At 30.7% G+C, this 16,672-nt stretch overlaps 6 protein-coding genes across 11 annotated transcripts; 4 read left to right on the plus strand and 2 right to left on the minus strand.

Annotated features, from left to right (window-relative positions):
• Positions 1-8: 8 nt before the first annotated feature.
• LOC138182373 (pyroglutamyl-peptidase 1) lies at positions 9-1,214 on the plus strand. Its single transcript, XM_069118147.1, has 2 exons — positions 9-595; positions 673-1,214. Exons 1-2 carry the CDS (start codon positions 377-379, stop codon positions 1,060-1,062), a joined length of 609 nt encoding a protein of 202 aa, XP_068974248.1. The 5' UTR covers positions 9-376; the 3' UTR covers positions 1,063-1,214.
• Positions 1,190-3,312, minus strand: IntS14 (integrator complex subunit 14). Its single transcript, XM_069118137.1, has 6 exons — positions 2,926-3,312; positions 2,531-2,855; positions 2,248-2,459; positions 1,932-2,186; positions 1,533-1,862; positions 1,190-1,460 (listed from the first exon to the last, which is right to left on the minus strand). Exons 1-6 carry the CDS (start codon positions 3,100-3,102, stop codon positions 1,233-1,235), a joined length of 1,527 nt encoding a protein of 508 aa, XP_068974238.1. The 5' UTR covers positions 3,103-3,312; the 3' UTR covers positions 1,190-1,232.
• Positions 3,313-4,455: 1,143 nt separating this feature from the next.
• On the plus strand, positions 4,456-7,265 carry LOC138182370 (lysosomal phospholipase A and acyltransferase). Its single transcript, XM_069118142.1, has 7 exons — positions 4,456-5,019; positions 5,101-5,243; positions 5,327-5,561; positions 5,665-5,892; positions 5,966-6,137; positions 6,243-6,365; positions 6,446-7,265. The coding sequence occupies exons 1-7, from the start codon at positions 4,917-4,919 to the stop codon at positions 6,663-6,665; spliced, it is 1,224 nt and encodes a 407-aa protein (XP_068974243.1). The 5' UTR covers positions 4,456-4,916; the 3' UTR covers positions 6,666-7,265.
• Positions 7,266-7,391: 126 nt separating this feature from the next.
• On the minus strand, positions 7,392-10,153 carry LOC138182369 (TBC1 domain family member 20). Of its 3 annotated transcripts, XM_069118139.1 has the most exons (6): positions 9,489-10,151; positions 9,300-9,419; positions 8,846-9,089; positions 8,522-8,725; positions 8,204-8,423; positions 7,392-8,130 (listed from the first exon to the last, which is right to left on the minus strand). In XM_069118139.1, exons 1-6 carry the CDS (start codon positions 9,754-9,756, stop codon positions 7,825-7,827), a joined length of 1,362 nt encoding a protein of 453 aa, XP_068974240.1. In that variant the 5' UTR covers positions 9,757-10,151; the 3' UTR covers positions 7,392-7,824. The 3 variants fall into 3 exon arrangements, with proteins under 3 accessions (XP_068974240.1, XP_068974239.1, XP_068974242.1); XM_069118138.1 differs by having other exon boundaries at positions 9,300-10,151; XM_069118141.1 differs by lacking the exon at positions 8,522-8,725 and having other exon boundaries at positions 9,300-10,153.
• A 982-nt stretch (positions 10,154-11,135) lies between these two features.
• LOC138182385 (inosine-5'-monophosphate dehydrogenase 1b-like) lies at positions 11,136-15,393 on the plus strand. 4 transcript variants are annotated; one of them, XM_069118175.1, is made up of 3 exons: positions 11,136-12,349; positions 12,839-12,974; positions 13,032-15,393. In XM_069118175.1, the coding sequence occupies exons 1-3, from the start codon at positions 12,017-12,019 to the stop codon at positions 14,081-14,083; spliced, it is 1,521 nt and encodes a 506-aa protein (XP_068974276.1). In that variant the 5' UTR covers positions 11,136-12,016; the 3' UTR covers positions 14,084-15,393. The 4 variants fall into 4 exon arrangements, with proteins under 4 accessions (XP_068974276.1, XP_068974275.1, XP_068974274.1 ...); XM_069118174.1 differs by having other exon boundaries at positions 11,136-11,885; positions 11,970-12,349; positions 12,839-15,393; XM_069118173.1 differs by having other exon boundaries at positions 11,136-11,885; positions 11,974-12,349; positions 12,839-15,393.
• A 290-nt stretch (positions 15,394-15,683) lies between these two features.
• Positions 15,684-16,663, plus strand: ox (ubiquinol-cytochrome C reductase complex subunit oxen). Its single transcript, XM_069118197.1, has 2 exons — positions 15,684-16,141; positions 16,515-16,663. Exons 1-2 carry the CDS (start codon positions 16,013-16,015, stop codon positions 16,554-16,556), a joined length of 171 nt encoding a protein of 56 aa, XP_068974298.1. The 5' UTR covers positions 15,684-16,012; the 3' UTR covers positions 16,557-16,663.
• The last annotated feature ends 9 nt before the right edge of the window (positions 16,664-16,672 follow it).

Genomic DNA, 16,672 nt, shown 5'->3' on the forward strand with positions numbered 1-16,672 from the left:
TGGTAAGATACAAACTAGATAGCGATTCACGTATTCGACAAAGAAAATATATTTTAGATTCACAAATAAATTATAATATTATACGTCAAATGTCTTATAAGGCTATATTCATTTAATGTTTATAAACGTTCTTGATCATATATCCTAGAAATTGATATAAAGAAAAATGTAATTTACAATGAAATCAAATAAATGAATGTAGATAGAACATTATGATTAAGTAAATGAAATAGCATTTTTTCCATTATTGACAGATCTTTATGAGATCACTCTTATCAACTTGTGACAAAATGATAACAGCAAAGTTTTGTGTAAATCGAATATTACTGAAATAAAGGAAACTGTGCTTTTTCAAGTGAAATAGTTGAATTTAACAATGGAAATTAATAAAAAGTACACAGTATTAGTAACCGGATTTGGTCCATTTGATAATCATATCGTTAACGCTAGCTGGGAAGCTGCAAAGGAATTAAGTAAACTATGCATTAACTCAAAAGAATTGATGGACGTTGAAGTAATTGTAAAAGAGATTCCAGTTTCGTATGAAGATGTAACTAAATATGTACCAAAGTTTTGGCAAGAGTATAAACCTATAGTAAATTTTGATTTGTAATCAAGATACACCTTACGACTCAAATAGCAACTTTCTACTTTCCCTTTTTTTTTTGTTAGGTGGTTCTACATTTAGGAGTAAGTCGCCAGGCGCGATGTTTAACTCTAGAATGTCGTGCTCATAGTAATGGTTACTTAAGAAAAGATATATTTAACAAATGTCCAGACGAAAGTAATATTGAATCTGAAATTTTTGAAACTAAAATCAATGCCAAACAAATTTGTAACATAATTAATGAAAGTTCAGACAAAACAAAATGTAATGCTTGTATTTCATACAATGCAGGAAGATATTTATGTGAATACATATTTTATAAATCTCTACAGATTGCACCTAAAAGAACACTATTTGTTCATGTTCCAGATTTCAATCAGTATTCAAGTGTACAAAGTGCAAAAGGTTTATATGAAATTTTATATTATATTATCGAGGATATGAAAAAACAATAGACAATAAGCTTTATAATATAAAAATTATAATTGTATGTGTGTATCTCCAAAGTAGTATTTAATAAATCACTATTTAAAATACTAAACTTATTCTTAATGTAAAAAAATGATTGTTATTTTATATAAATATATATATATATATATATGTCACAGATATGTTGTTACTTCATCTACGATCCTCCATGTTGAAATCTAGTACGTGCTGGTGGTATATTGTATCTAAGCTCTAGAAACTCTGGTTTCCTTATCAATGAAGCTACATGACCCATTTGAATTGTACAGTCAGGATTAAGATTTGGAGGTAATAATGTACACTCTCGTTCTAAAATGCAAGCCACTGCTTCTAGAAGTTCTATAAATCCCATTGATGATGCAGCTTTACGTAATCGATTCACCTCCTGCAAAAAAATATAAAAATATTATGAATAAGAACATTCGCAACAATTTTGTGTTGTCTCTTATTACTTTACCTTATAGAAGTTTTGAGTTTTCTCAGGTAACTTTCTTGCATGCCTTAAAATTTTCTGAATATCTGACTGTAACCCGCCTTGACGAATCCAAGAAGGTCCACTTTGAGTATAACTCCTTTTGTCATTTGGCCTAACTGGAAAACTAACAGCAGTACCTTTAGCTGCATCAATAGGACCTAAATTGCTGAAATTACCTAACCAAGGCACAACATCTAAACCTGGTTCTAATACTGTTAACATTAAATTTGACTTTTTTTTTGTATCTGCCCATGAATATATAAATCCATACCATTCACTGTTTAACAAACAGAGAGCTACCATATTTTCAACCTATAGAAAATATCTATTCTATAATTTCTATATAATTAAAAAATATTGAATTTGTTGAAATTTTGTTACCTTTAGTGCTCCATGTAATAACACGCAAAAGGATGGTACTTTTCCTTCATCTCCATTCTCATCCGTATCTGAATCTTCTTCTAAAGATATTCCTTGCATGCTTGGACTCTTTTCTGTGGCTAATGGTAACACTAAATGTCTAGATATAGCACTAGGACTACCAACATCTGCTACCGATATAAATCCACAAATTTCTATGGTTTTTGATATCATTAACCCAGATGTTAATTCAAAATCTGTCTTCTTAGTGTATGGCTGAAATGTAACAACTTTGTTTAAAACCCGAAGTAAGTTTCCTTTACATGTTATTATTTACCATAGGTGCTGGTGAAAGAAGAATGCGAGAACCCAAATTTCCACACTTCAAATATCCTTGAAAAGACACATAATTAGTTTCTGATAATTTTTGAAAACAAGTTGTGACCGAATGTTTTGAAAGTGGAGCTTCAGGCACTAATACTACGCTATCACCACCAGCAAGATCAACTAAACGTTGGTACAGTGGTAAACCAATGTGTAAACCAGCATCTGACAAAAGATTAAAATTACTTAACATATTTAAGACTACTGAAATATTGCATGATCATATTATAACATACCTTGTTGTGATGCAAGGCATATAACACTTAATTTTCCTGGATAAGGAAAAGGTAGTGGAAATGGATTTACATCTCTTGTTACATTTAAGGAATTCAAAGAATCACCTAAAGACATCGGTCCTACTCCAGGATTACCATCAGTGATTAACACTACTTGACAAGCAGTAGTATTACCCCATTCTGCCATAATAACATTATTAACACCATGAAGAGCAGTTTCAATACAAGTCTTGTCACATTCTTCGATATTTTGTAATTTTGAACGTATGCTATCATAATCACGAGTGAATGGGCAAATAACTTCGTACAATGAGGAAAACACAACCTAAATTAAAATGGAAACGTACAAGTAATACAAGTAATAAGGAACTATTTATTATTGAGAAAGGACTTACTAAAGCCACAAATTCCAATTTTGAGTTTGCTTGCAAATAATGTAATAATGCATTTATGCCATGTACAGCTAAGTTATGTCTTGTTAATTGTTCAATTTGATTATTTTCACCAGATCCGCTTCCTAATATAGGACGCCTCATTGATAAAGACACATCTAATGCTATAACTGTAGGCATCTTTATATATTACTAAACAAAAGTTTTAATTTCCTTTACATCAACACAATATTTATCCGCATTTCTTTCGATATTTATCAGCTAAAAAATAACGTAATAGTCATTATTCGAAAATTTTAGGTTAGAACTTTCAAACGTTGTCTATACATATGTGTGTGTGTACACTACACACACACACACGCGCGCGCGCGTATATTACTTCGTAAATATCGTTTTGATAATTTAGTAATAGATTTATAAATTATATTTTCATTTTCCATTGAACAGTATTTTGTTCTGTTTTGTGTTTTTATGTTATTATTTTATATCTTATAATCTTTTTGTTCAGTCAATTCAGCTTTAATCATTTGTCCTACGATGATACTGCATTTTGCGCAATTGTTTTTGTCTTATAACTTATTTTATCAGATATAAGACAAGCTTCTATCATGATATTTATCTTACAGTAGATGTATGTATTAACAGATTGTACTAGGGATGAGTAGGAAGATCGCCAATGCAATGTCAAAAAAGTCAGCCAAAATATGCGTACTAAGAATAAAAACCTCTAGCGGTCACCAGCCGAACTCCACGCATATTTCTTCTGCGGTGCTTGGTAGGAGTAACATACGTATGCACGGCGAGAGGGGAAGTGCATTCGTACCGTCTACTGAAGAAAAAATGTGCGCACTGTATAGGGTAGGGGTTGCTGCAAAAGTAGACCTGTCAAATTACTCTTCAAAACATCCATTACCGGGAAAAATTATAAATAGAAATTTTTTAGCATAAACTGATTCGGTACGTTATTATCAATGAAATTTATGTGTTTGGGACTCTTGTGAAAAGTTGGGCGTCATTGTTAAAAATGCACATGAAGATGTGAAAGTGATTTTACCGCACCTAGAAAGAAACGTAAACATTGAAAGTAAATTGCATTTTTTTATTGATTACAAACATATTGGGGACAGGAACAACAATTATAATACCAGAAGCAGCTGCAGCCTCCAACAGCAACCAGCAGCAACGATTTTCTTGGAAACACATAATACAATGAAAGTAAAGAATGAGATTACTTATTTTAAACTACTTATACAGAATGTATTTGGAAAGAGTTTCAATAAATCAGAATAGTTCAGCAACATTCTACAATCTTGTTATTTATTCTTTTCAGTATTGAATCCCACAAAAACCCATCAAAATTCAAAAAATGAAATCGAAAAATGGTGAAGAAAATGCGGAATTTAAAGAGGAAGAAATTTAAGAGGAATTTAAAGATAACACTAAACTTCAAGAATTATCGAAATAGTATCACCTTCTACAAGATCATATCCTCTTCATACAAAATCGTAAATTTCAAAGTTCTGGTCAAAATCTCGAAAACTTCAGTTTCGAAAAATTCCTAGAATATGACGTCATTTTCAAGATATGGAAATTTCCCCTCTTGTCGTATATACACAGGTTTCTCCCATCAAAAGTACCAACCGCACTGGAGAGAGAAATGTGCGTATAGTTCATCCGTTTGACCGCTAGAGGCAACAATTCTTGGAACTCATTTTTGGCTGAATGTTTTCCATGCTCATCGGCGACTATCGTATTGAGTACGATATTTTCGATATTGGTGAATCTCAAATGTGTGCGTTATCAGCTGATTGCGTACTATCAGCTACGTGACCAAAAGAAAAAAATTCATTGTTAGTGCAACGATCTGTTTATTGTGTGTGTTTGTAATTGAATCAACGGCTATCCCAAATAGTGGTGTCAATTATACAATATAAATTGAAATGTACAATTTTAATGTCATTGTATATCTAATCAGTAGAAGAGTTTAACATAAAATGCGTTTATATCTTGTTATATACACGATTATTTCTTTATCTTGCTTTCTATCTGTAAAGTCGTGGCATTCTAGAAATAAACAAATATCTCCCGTTATACTTGGTAATTATTTTTTATTATATGAAGTAATTTCGTAATGCATTATTTTGAACATTGAAATTAATATAATTATTGTATTAAAAGTTCCAGGCGATGGTGGCAGTCAAGTGGAAGCAAAAATCAACAAAACCACAGTGGTACATTATTTATGTGAGAAAGTTTCTACTGAATATTTTAATATCTGGTTAAATTTAGAATTACTTGTACCAGTCATCATAGACTGTTGGGTAATTGTTGTCATATTTTATATTTCTTATACTTTTAATAGTATATAACAAATTATTTATTTATTATGTCTGCTGCATCCTAGATTGACAATATGAAATTAACTTATGACAATATTACAAGAACAACAAGAAATCAAGATGGTGTTGATATACGTATACCAGGTTGGGGTGATCCATTTGTTGTTGAATATTTAGATCCAAGTAAAGCTTCTCCTGGAGCATACTTTAAAGACATTGGTAACATGCTAGTGAATCAACTTGGATATGTCAGAAATCATTCTTTACGTGGAGCACCTTATGATTTTAGAAAAGCACCTAGTATGTATAATTCATTATTAAAATTTATATTACATAGTTGTGCTTACATGATATCATTATATTTTAATTTTACCATGATTCAAAGAGAAAATCTCTTTTTTAGATGAAAATGAAATGTTTTTCAATAGATTGAAAGATTTGGTTGAAGAAACATATAACAATAATAATCAAGTCCCTGTAACATTACTAGCACACAGTATGGGTGGACCAATGTCACTTATATTCTTACAACGTCAATCTCAGAAGTGGAAAGATAAATACATCAATTGTCTGATTACTCTTTCAGCTGTTTGGGGTGGCAGTGTTAAAGCACTTAAAGTCTTTGCAGTTGGTATGAAGTACGCATAATATGTATGCATGTTATATATATAAACAATTATACTTTTATTATTCCCCTCTTGTAGGAGATGATTTAGGTGCATACCTTTTACGCCAAAGTATTCTGAAAGATGAACAGATAACTAGTCCTAGCTTAGGGTGGTTATTACCATCAAGATTATTCTGGAAAGACACAGAAATATTGGTACAGTCAGAACAAAAGAACTACACATTACTCACATTACAAGATTATCTGATGTAAGATATACTATATACGATAATTAATGAATTATGTAATTATTAGTATTAATATTTCAATAGTTTTCTTATGTTATTAAAAATGATATTTATTAAATCTTGTAGAGATATAAATGTTCCAAATGGTTGGGAATTTAGGAAAGATAATGAAAAATATCAATTAGATTTTACTGCTCCAGAGGTTGAGGTTCATTGTTTATATGGAAGTGGCATAGATACAGTAGAAAAGTATGTTAATTCTATCCTTATCATCAGTTTAATAGCAATTTACAAGCTTCATCACATGTTTACATATAAATTATTCCTAGGTTATATTATAAGCCTGGTATATCAATAGAAGGAACTCCTCAGTTAATTCCTGGTGATGGTGATGGTACTGTAAATTTAAGAAGTTTAGAGGGTTGTAAGTATTGGCAGGGTAAGCAAAAACGGAAAGTTTATTCTCAAGTCTTCCCTGGTGTAAATCACATGGAAATTCTTAACAATAGTTCTGTATTAAATTATATCAAAATTCTTTTAAAAGTATGATATTATTCAAGGAATTGTGTCTTTAAATATAATTTACAGTGTAATTGCCAAATTAAATAATTAGAAGATGTAATAAATTGTAGAAATACGATAATGATCACGATAAGAAATTACAATTAGAAATAATACTCTTTTGATTATGTGTACATATATACAACTATTAGTATATTTTCCATTAAGCAAATATTAATATTAGAAAAATATAATAACACTCCAGCTTTGTACTCTTGTTTATCTATGGCTAAACAGTTACAAAGATATATTATAGTTTTTATTTATTTTATACTTTTAGACATTGATATTACTTTTGAAATTTTATTCTTTATTATAATATCTATGTAATATATTAAAAATCTATTAGCACATTTTTCCTATCTTAATATCTCAGGTACAAATTCATTTAGAACATACATTATATGATTTTTCTATTTATAATATAACTTAATTTGTTTACATTTAAATCTTAACAAAGCCTTTGAAAGTACAAATTGTTTACAGTAATGTATATTTCTTGTAATAAGCCTCAGATAAAAATCACACACGACAAAGAGAAGTATAACTGAAAATGTATAAACGGAAATAAATAAAATTATAAAATTATATTCTTTATTAGTAACCATTAATTTGTTGTTATACTAAGTTAATTCTTACTTGCAAATTTGAATATATACATACTTGCATCACAGATTGTAAAAATACGATAATAATCTAAACAACAAATATATCTTTCACGTTTAAAAATTCTTTTTTAATGTTTCAAAATATACATATTACAGATATATTTTTTTGCAAGCACATGTATGCTTTGTCTCTGCCCTTCCTTTCAATCTCAAAGATCTGTTTACATTTCTGACACTGTAAATATATGTGCACAAAAGGTTCATATCGATTTCAAAGAACACAGCATAAAGGCAGCACAGGAATGCTCAATATGTTCCTTATAACACATTCAGAAACAAATTCTTTTAATCACTGATTAATAAGATTACCAACGGTCCTTATCACGTGTATTTTAGAATAGTACATCTTTATTTCATTATGTTTGTGTGCCCAACAATTTGTTTTATTTACCAAACCAATGGCATATAAATAAAATGGAATTTTGTTTCAAGGACACAGAAATGAATCTATTATCTAAATAGATTATGTTCATTTAATGTCAGTTAAGACCAGATGAAGATCTTAAAAAGGCATACAATCCCAGAGCCAAAATAGTTACTACCGTGATCGTTTTGTAACTTCTGATACGATACGGTATTCTTGGCGCTGATTTTACAATTCTGAGTTGACGCTGCTTTTCTCTTTCTTGACGACTTGCTTCTGCCTTTGCTTTCCATTCTTGTTCTTTACATTTTCGTTTTCGATCGAATTCTCTAACATCGTTACTTATAGATTCAGGTGGATATTCACGATATAAATTTTTTGCTTCAACTAGAAGCGTTTCAAAAGGTAGATCGTCCGGTAACTATAAATAAAGATAATTCTTATGTAAAATAAACAGACTTTAGTGCATTTTTACTTTATTAAACATTACTCACAGTACATAAAACTTTATGCGTGTGACCCATATCAGGTGTAGTATTAAAAATTTCTGTTGCTCTATGTGCTACGATCACAGTACTTAGATAAAGAGGCATCAGTGGGGGACTGCCAAGAAAGTAATCAAATAATCTGTGTAACAGTTTTCTATTTTCCGCATACTTGTGCGCATACCATGTTGTATATTCAGCCAATGCAAAATGTGGAAATAATTCTACACTATAACATAAAATAGATTCAATTTAAAATTCTGTACAAATATCATGTAAAATTTGTATTTATCAAATATATATAATATATGTTTATATTATACAAACTTTTCCAAGTGTTCTAATAAGGTGGGATGCACTCTCTCCAAGAGTGCAAATATATAAAATAATTCTTGATTCACTTTCTCCATTGTTTTCTCCATAAATCTTTCAAGGAATTCTAAAGAAATGCTTTCAAGTACACGCAAACCTTTTTCTAAGCCCATGACAAGAAGTACAGTTGCTGCTATATCATTATATCCCTGGTAATAACTAAGTACGTATTATTTTATTTTGTATTATCAACATACATATGTCTATAGCAAGCTTTCCCACAATTATAACAATATGGAAATGTTGCATGTGATGTGTAAATGTATATATAATACTAACTTCAACATAGAATGTTTGTGAAGAACCCAACACATTAATTGTGTTAACTGTTCGTGAAAATGATCAATCTCATGTTGTGTAGCATTTTGTGAAATATGGCTGCCACTGCGTGCTACATCCTTTAATATTTGTTGGTAGACCTCATTTGGTATATGACTGTGTATAGTTTCTAGTCCAGTTACAGAAAAAGTGGTTTCTTCCGAGAGCCGCAATAGGGTTGGCCACAAAGCCCTTCGTATATCATCTATAGATCATCTTTATGACTACAAGATTTAATTACATGATATAAAATTATTTTCAATAAGGAACCTATATATAAGTGTATGTTTTACCATCTTAAATAAGTTTGTACAATACAATTTTCATTTAGCAAAGGTATAGCAACAAATTACATTGTATTATTCATGTAGAGGTTTCTTATTGATAATAATGCATGATCATGTCAATAAAATACCATTAACTAAACCCTCACTGCTGCAACCCAGTAGTTTCAGTTCTCCTAATGTTAGGTTCGGATTAGCGACGCTTCCTCGAATAACACTTATCTTCATCCGTTCTCTATTCGTCAATGGCTCTGTATCACCAAAATTATGTTCTAATAAACTGTTATCGTCTTCGTGATTTAACGCTCCGTTTTGTTTACCTGACAAACTAAAATCTGCGATGTCAGATATTTGCGGCATAATGTTATCGCACCATGCCTTCGTAGAATCGGACATTCTTACAAGAGGTACATCACTTTTCGTATCAGAAGTTTCTTCTTTTGATACAAAATTTACTGTTTCAATTACATTCCTTCGCCTAACTTTTAGGTTAGGCTTTTCAATAGGATCTGACATCTCCGTAATCGTTTCTGGGACATTGGAATCCAAAGATATTTCGTCCTCCTCGGGCTCCATGTTATTCGACATAACAAATTCATACCAAAAATTTTTCGAAATGATGTGCCATTATACGAAAAATTTACAGAGATCTCCCGGAACTTCTGACAGAACAATGACAATCTGTCAAGAATGACACGCATTGATCACCGTCACTCACTTTTAAGAGAAGTTGCTTATTAATTGAAATTGAGTAGACGCTGACGTGGCTCATCATTTCTCTTGCTTTTATGTTACCACAGATAAGGTATAAAATAGATATATTACATGGCTTGAGTTCTCATAAAATCCTTTTAACATTTTAATGTTGCACTTTTAATTTCTAACATAACTGATCTAGTATAAAGTAAGATTACGTATATATAACATATATGTGTAATCCTTGCCTATGACTAGCGTTACCAGATATGTACTCTATGAATACAAGATTCCATGAAACGATTTGATCTTGGACATATCATGGCTTTAGTATGTAGCGCCACTATCGTTCGACCAGTGTACTTCACTTCCCTGTATTCCCCTTCGCCCTCACTTCACACTGTCACTAATAGATACGATGTGATATAACTGTATAAGTATATCTTCTTTATCCATAATAATAAACTAAACGAGAGAAATGTTAGAAATATTTTAAATTCACTATTCCCTTTCTGTGAACTTTATTAATCATTACTTCATATTACCTCATATTACATTTATATGCGTATTTCAGTAACACTATTTTCATTTGCTGTAGTTAACCTTTTTGAATTTCAAGCAATTTGTATTACTATTTTGCTATTCGTATATCATATTATATATATTATATAACAATATATTATTGTATTACATTATTAGTTTAGTCTCTTATAAACTCCACTTTTTGAACTTTGCGCCATTTTCCCTTAATACATCAGTTGAACGATAGCGGCGCTGGCATATATAGTCTCTTTTAATTTGCTTCAACTGCGGTATAGCTGGTTTATGGTAATCTCGTATCTCGCATAAACAGTATACATTATACTAGACTATACATATCAGTGGGCAGAAGGCATATAAACAGGTCTCAACAATCATATACCGAAAGCATAGAAGAAACTGTCTGAAAATTCAATATAAAAAAATCAACATACAATGCAAGAAGGTTCTCGTTCTGCGCATGTATGACATGCTATGAATGTCTCAGACAAAAACAAACATTCGACTCATAAAATTATCCTATAATCCTATCCATGCCATCCTTTCTATCCCATTCTTATCCTACCCTAATAGAAAAAATCCACCATCTTTTTGTGGATCCTACCATACAATGACATTTCTTTACAAATAAGCATAAAATGAGGGAACTTGTAGAAATTTGTAGAAGTATTGTTATTGGCCAAGAGTGGATTAGCCAAATTCTGTTGCCAAATGTAGTGAAATCTTCTTTTGTAGATTTTACTGAAACAATAAATTTAATATTTGTTCGGTTCGGTCAGCCGACCATAAAGCGGACCACGTGGTCCATCTACCTTACACAAGATTTAGCTATTTTATAGAGAAAACTTCAAGAAATATGACAGTAACCTTTCGGAATTTTTAAAAACGCAACCTTGAAGTGGAATTTGCAAAATAAAAATTTGTTCATAATTTTTCAACACAATAAACATTTATTCAGAGAAAGCTATTTTCCGATTTAAACGAAACGAAGTTTACTCAATAGGATAAATAATTTCCGAGATATAAATTAGAATGTACAACACATTTTTACAAAAATGAACAAAAATCACAAAATCCAAAGGCTTATATTTCCCAAACAGTTTCGAAAGGAGTAAAATGATGACTTAAACCCCGCCTAATTTCATGTGAACAACATCATATCCCATTTTGTATAAAATTGCAGGCATCAAGGGAAGAAGTGATAGATTTAAAGTAGACACCGTTATTATCCTTTCATTTATCTACAATACAAATAACACGTCACTAGTAACTAACTGTACTACTTTCCCCCACTACCTTCGGACCTTTCCCTTTATTCCCTCCACCTGGTAACAACAACAACGCTGGCCGTTAACTGTAACGCCATAAGCTACAGCTGCTACAAGCTATAAATGCACTGTGCGCACGTTGACTTCGGTCATTTTGCCTGGAGATCTCCGGTTCAACGCACGCGGGAGTGGGAAAGACGCGCGATTTTTAACGTCAGTGTTACAAAAGCGTGATATATCATCTCGTCATATAGTAGTGTAATATTAATTAAAGTACAAATAATCTTCTACGACAAGAAAGGACACCAATTCACACAAATAGTCGTCGATTAAGAAAAAAAGCAATGGCAGACTCTATGATTGGTAACTGTGATACAAAACCGGCAGATGTACCCTTACCAGATGATGGACTTTCAGCAGCACAATTATTCGCTATCGGCGATGGTCTCACCTATAATGATTTTATTCTTTTACCCGGTTATATCGATTTTACTGCCAACGAGGTTGATCTACTATCGCCATTGACAAAGAAGATTATGATTAAAGCACCGCTAGTATCATCTCCCATGGATACAGTTACAGAATCCGACATGGCTATTGCCATGGCCCTATGTGGAGGAATTGGCATAATACATCATAATTGTGCGCCTGAATATCAAGCCAATGAAGTACATAAGGTATACATATACTTTTTAATTTAAACATTTTCGTTTGTCTAGTACAACCGCGAAATTTTTATCGTAACTCACGACTTCCCTCACAGACACATTTGCCATTCATATAAATGGAATGCAGATTTCATCTCGTCTATCTGTATCTATGATCTTTTTCGAATTCGATTCGATTTTCGATTTTCGATTCGAATAATAACATTATTAGTTTTCAATGACAACATATAAATCGACGGTAAATAATTTCCAATCTAACTCCGATTTAAGAGACATAAAATTATTGACATCTTTTTTTGTCATTGAACAGTTTTCGATGCGTAAAAATCCAAAAATGTAAGTTTTAACTTTAAGAGTCTAACGGTTCGAAAGTTATGCGTTTGTAAAGTTGAATGTTTTAAATAAAAAGAACAATTTTATGACCCTTGAACTGAAGTTCAGCTATTCCAGTTTTACATCAATGTGTCTAAACCTTTTTTTCAATTTTTATGATTTTAGGTCAAGAAGTATAAACATGGTTTCATTAGGGATCCAGTAGTTCTATCACCCAATCACACAGTCAAAGATGTCCTAAATGTGAAAGAGAAACATGGCTTTTCTGGTGTTCCTATTACAAATACAGGACAAGTTGGAGGTAAACTATTGGGCATTGTAACATCTAGAGATATTGATTTTTTGGAAAATACAACAGATCAACAATGCATAAAATTGGGATCAATAATGACAAAATTAGAAAATCTGATCACTGCAACTGCTGGTGTAACATTACAAGAGGCAAATGTAATTCTTGAGAAGTCTAGAAAAGGAAAACTCCCAATTGTCAATGAGGAAGGGGAATTAGTATCTTTAATGGCAAGAACTGACTTGAAAAAAAATCGTAGCTATCCAAATGCTAGTAAAGATGAAAATAAACAATTGTTGGTTGGTGCTGCTATTGGTACACGCAATGCTGATAAACAAAGACTGCAACATCTTATTACAGCTGGTGTTGATGTCATTGTTTTGGATTCTTCTCAAGGCAATTCTAAATATCAAATTGATATGATTAAGTACATTAAATCAGAATATCCAGAATTGCAAGTAATTGCAGGGAATGTTGTAACAACTCTGCAAGCTAAAAATCTTATAGAAGCTGGAGCTGATGCTTTAAGGGTTGGGATGGGTTGTGGATCTATTTGTATTACTCAAGAAGTTATGGCTGTGGGAAGACCTCAAGCAACTGCTGTATATAAAGTTGCAGAATATGCAAGGAAATTTGGTGTACCTATTATAGCTGATGGTGGTATTCAATCTATTGGGCACATTATTAAAAGCTTAAGTTTGGGTGCTAGCACAGTTATGATGGGATCTTTATTAGCTGGTACCTCAGAGGCACCTGGTGAATATTTCTTTAGTGATGGTGTACGTCTAAAGAAATATAGAGGTATGGGCTCCTTAGAAGCTATGAATAGAAAAGATGCACAAGGTTCAGTAATGGATAGGTACTTTCATAATGAGGTGGACAAGTTGAAAATAGCTCAAGGTGTTAGTGGCTCAATAGTTGACAGAGGAACTGTTTTAAAGTTTTTACCCTATCTAATATGTGGCATTAAACATGGATGCCAAGATATCGGAGCGAAGTCTATATCTACCTTAAGATCTATGATGTATAGTGGAGAATTAAAGTTCGAAAGAAGAACACATTCTGCTCAACAAGAAGGAAATGTTCATAGCCTTTTCTCATATGAAAAGAGACTTTTTTAAATAGATAAATATTAAATGAGCACCTTACAAAAAGAGGAGTACCTGCATTTAATTGGATATAACTTGTCAATTTTAACAAATTATATCCTGAATTATATGAACTCATATATTTGCTTGTACCTAAACATATAACTATGCAAAGATATATAAAACAAATTGTTTTTAAATGATAGACAAGTGAAATTTATTTCACTATCATTTTATATATAATGAAAATAATTTAAGAACCTTTTTTTATAATGTACTTATGAGATACAAATATGTATCTAATACATATACATGTGTAAGAAAAATTGAATGATACATGGGAAGAGAAAGTTACTGATAATTAATTTTTTTAAAATCCTATAAATGTAGTAATTTACATGATAAATTTTCTCACATTTCTGTGATAACTCAATTTATTACTATGTGTATATACATACGTGCCATCCTTTAAGTAGATTAATCTGTCTAATTTACAGATATGACTGAATTATTAAACAAGTTATAACTATACGTTGTTGTAATATTCTTTTCTTGCTGCATTCTTTGTTTACTACATCCTGTGCACTTGATTTAAATCACTAAAATGTACACTGTTTGGGATTCTTATGAAATCACATTAATATTTTAATAAAAAAATTAAAGAAGTATTTGAAAAGTACATAATATCCTTAAAAATCTACAATGCAGCAAGAAAAAAATTCAAGATCTAAATGCCAAACTATGGGGATGCTATTTGAAAGTAATTTAATCAGCTTAATTGTTTATTAGCTGATTATTCATTTCTATTGTAACGTGATAGAAAAGAATCCATTACATTACAGTGTTATACTTCATCAGGTTTTTTAATATAATTTATCAAAATATATTTTTATGACTCTGATTTAATATAAGCTATCTCTTGAAGGGAAAGACCTAAATCCAAGTACTTAAGTTAATTGTAAGACAATTTTATAATTCAAAATATACGAATTAAAGACATACAATATAAACTATTTTATTATTATTAGCTGCAAATTTTACACAGATTGTTATAACAAAATTGTATATTTGAAATAAAGCCGCAACTAATGTTAAATGTATCTCGTGTAAGTTATTATCATATAATCCAAATAAATATTTCTATCGAATAAAATAGATCATTAAATACGTATCACACTCTTTTTGTATATAATTCAAAATTTATTCTGCGAATGAAACAAAAACAAAAGCTCAAAAAAGTGTGAAATTTGAAACAATGGTTTTATGTAACGTAAAATGTTTTACACAGAATTTCGAATTACTTACTTAGATGTATCATTATTACCATTAGTTTTAAATTACTATTTATTTGTTTTAAATTACTTTCGAGATCGCGATAAATAGATTTTTTTGTATTATTTTATAGATAATTGTTACTGCGAAAGAGGAATCGGATCAAAAGATAGAGGAATTTAAATTTAATACTATAATTCAATCATTAATTGACAATTTGAAGTATCCCAACATATGTACTTGGTAATTTGAATACGTAGTTCGCCAAATGTCTGACTGGCGCGTTGTCGAATCCAATACCCTTATAGAACTCTTCACTTTCTATCCCATTTACAATTGTATGTCGATGGCCCGCCCCGTACTATATAATTTCATATCATTATTAATGTTGTAACTTGTAACAGATTTTTCTGTGCTTGTAATTTTATTTTATGTTCAATACCGATTTACATTGCAAGTGACACAAAGTGCTCATCTATATAAAATATACGATAAAAATTTTCATTGAATGATAGATCTGTATTATATATGGTTTGTGACATAACCTAACGATCATTTACGTCATTTCGACTGTTGTATTAGAGTAATAAGAATAAGTATATAAAGAGTGCTGCTGTCTTGCGGGCGATAATAAGAGGAGCTTGTAAAATTAATAATTTTGTTCGAAAAATAGTAATCGAAGTCAAGATAATGGCTTTTTTGTATAACCTTTTTAAAAGATCTTCTACATTCACATTGAGCATTCTAGCAGCCACCTTTTTCTTCGAACGGGGATTTGATATGATTGGCGATACAATATTCGACAAGGTGAATGAGGGGGTATGTATAAATATACAAATACAAGTAAGAAATATTGTATACTTTAAAAATATATTGATTTTTTTGTATAACAAATTGATTAAAATAGTACTAGTTCGATTTAGTTATTTCTCATTGTATAGTAAATCTCACGCTCAATCCCATATAATTTTATGTTTTTGATAAAGCATTCAATAATATATCGTATGTTATTATAAATTGTATGAATAAAGCTATGTAAAGTCATATAAATTAATATTTCATTTACATAAGTTGAATGCAATTTTAGTAATCCTATAAAAAGCATTACATAACAGGTATATTAGACTTAAAATAAAAAAAAAAAGAAAAGAAAATAAGAGTCAAACAACATGATCTATAATTTTTGTTTCAGAGACTGTGGAAACATATTAAACAACAATATGAAGAACAGTAATGAAAAATGTTAATTATGTTATGTTAGATGTGTATGTTTGTGTATATCATATAGGTATGCTATTGTATAAATAAAGAACAATTCGAATAAAATATGATATTAATTTATATTGCTTA

The sequence above is a fragment of the Bombus flavifrons genome, chromosome 8 (genome assembly GCF_040668555.2).
Source record: "Bombus flavifrons isolate JBK064 chromosome 8, iyBomFlav1_principal, whole genome shotgun sequence".
Taxonomy (NCBI): Eukaryota; Metazoa; Arthropoda; class Insecta; order Hymenoptera; family Apidae; genus Bombus; species Bombus flavifrons.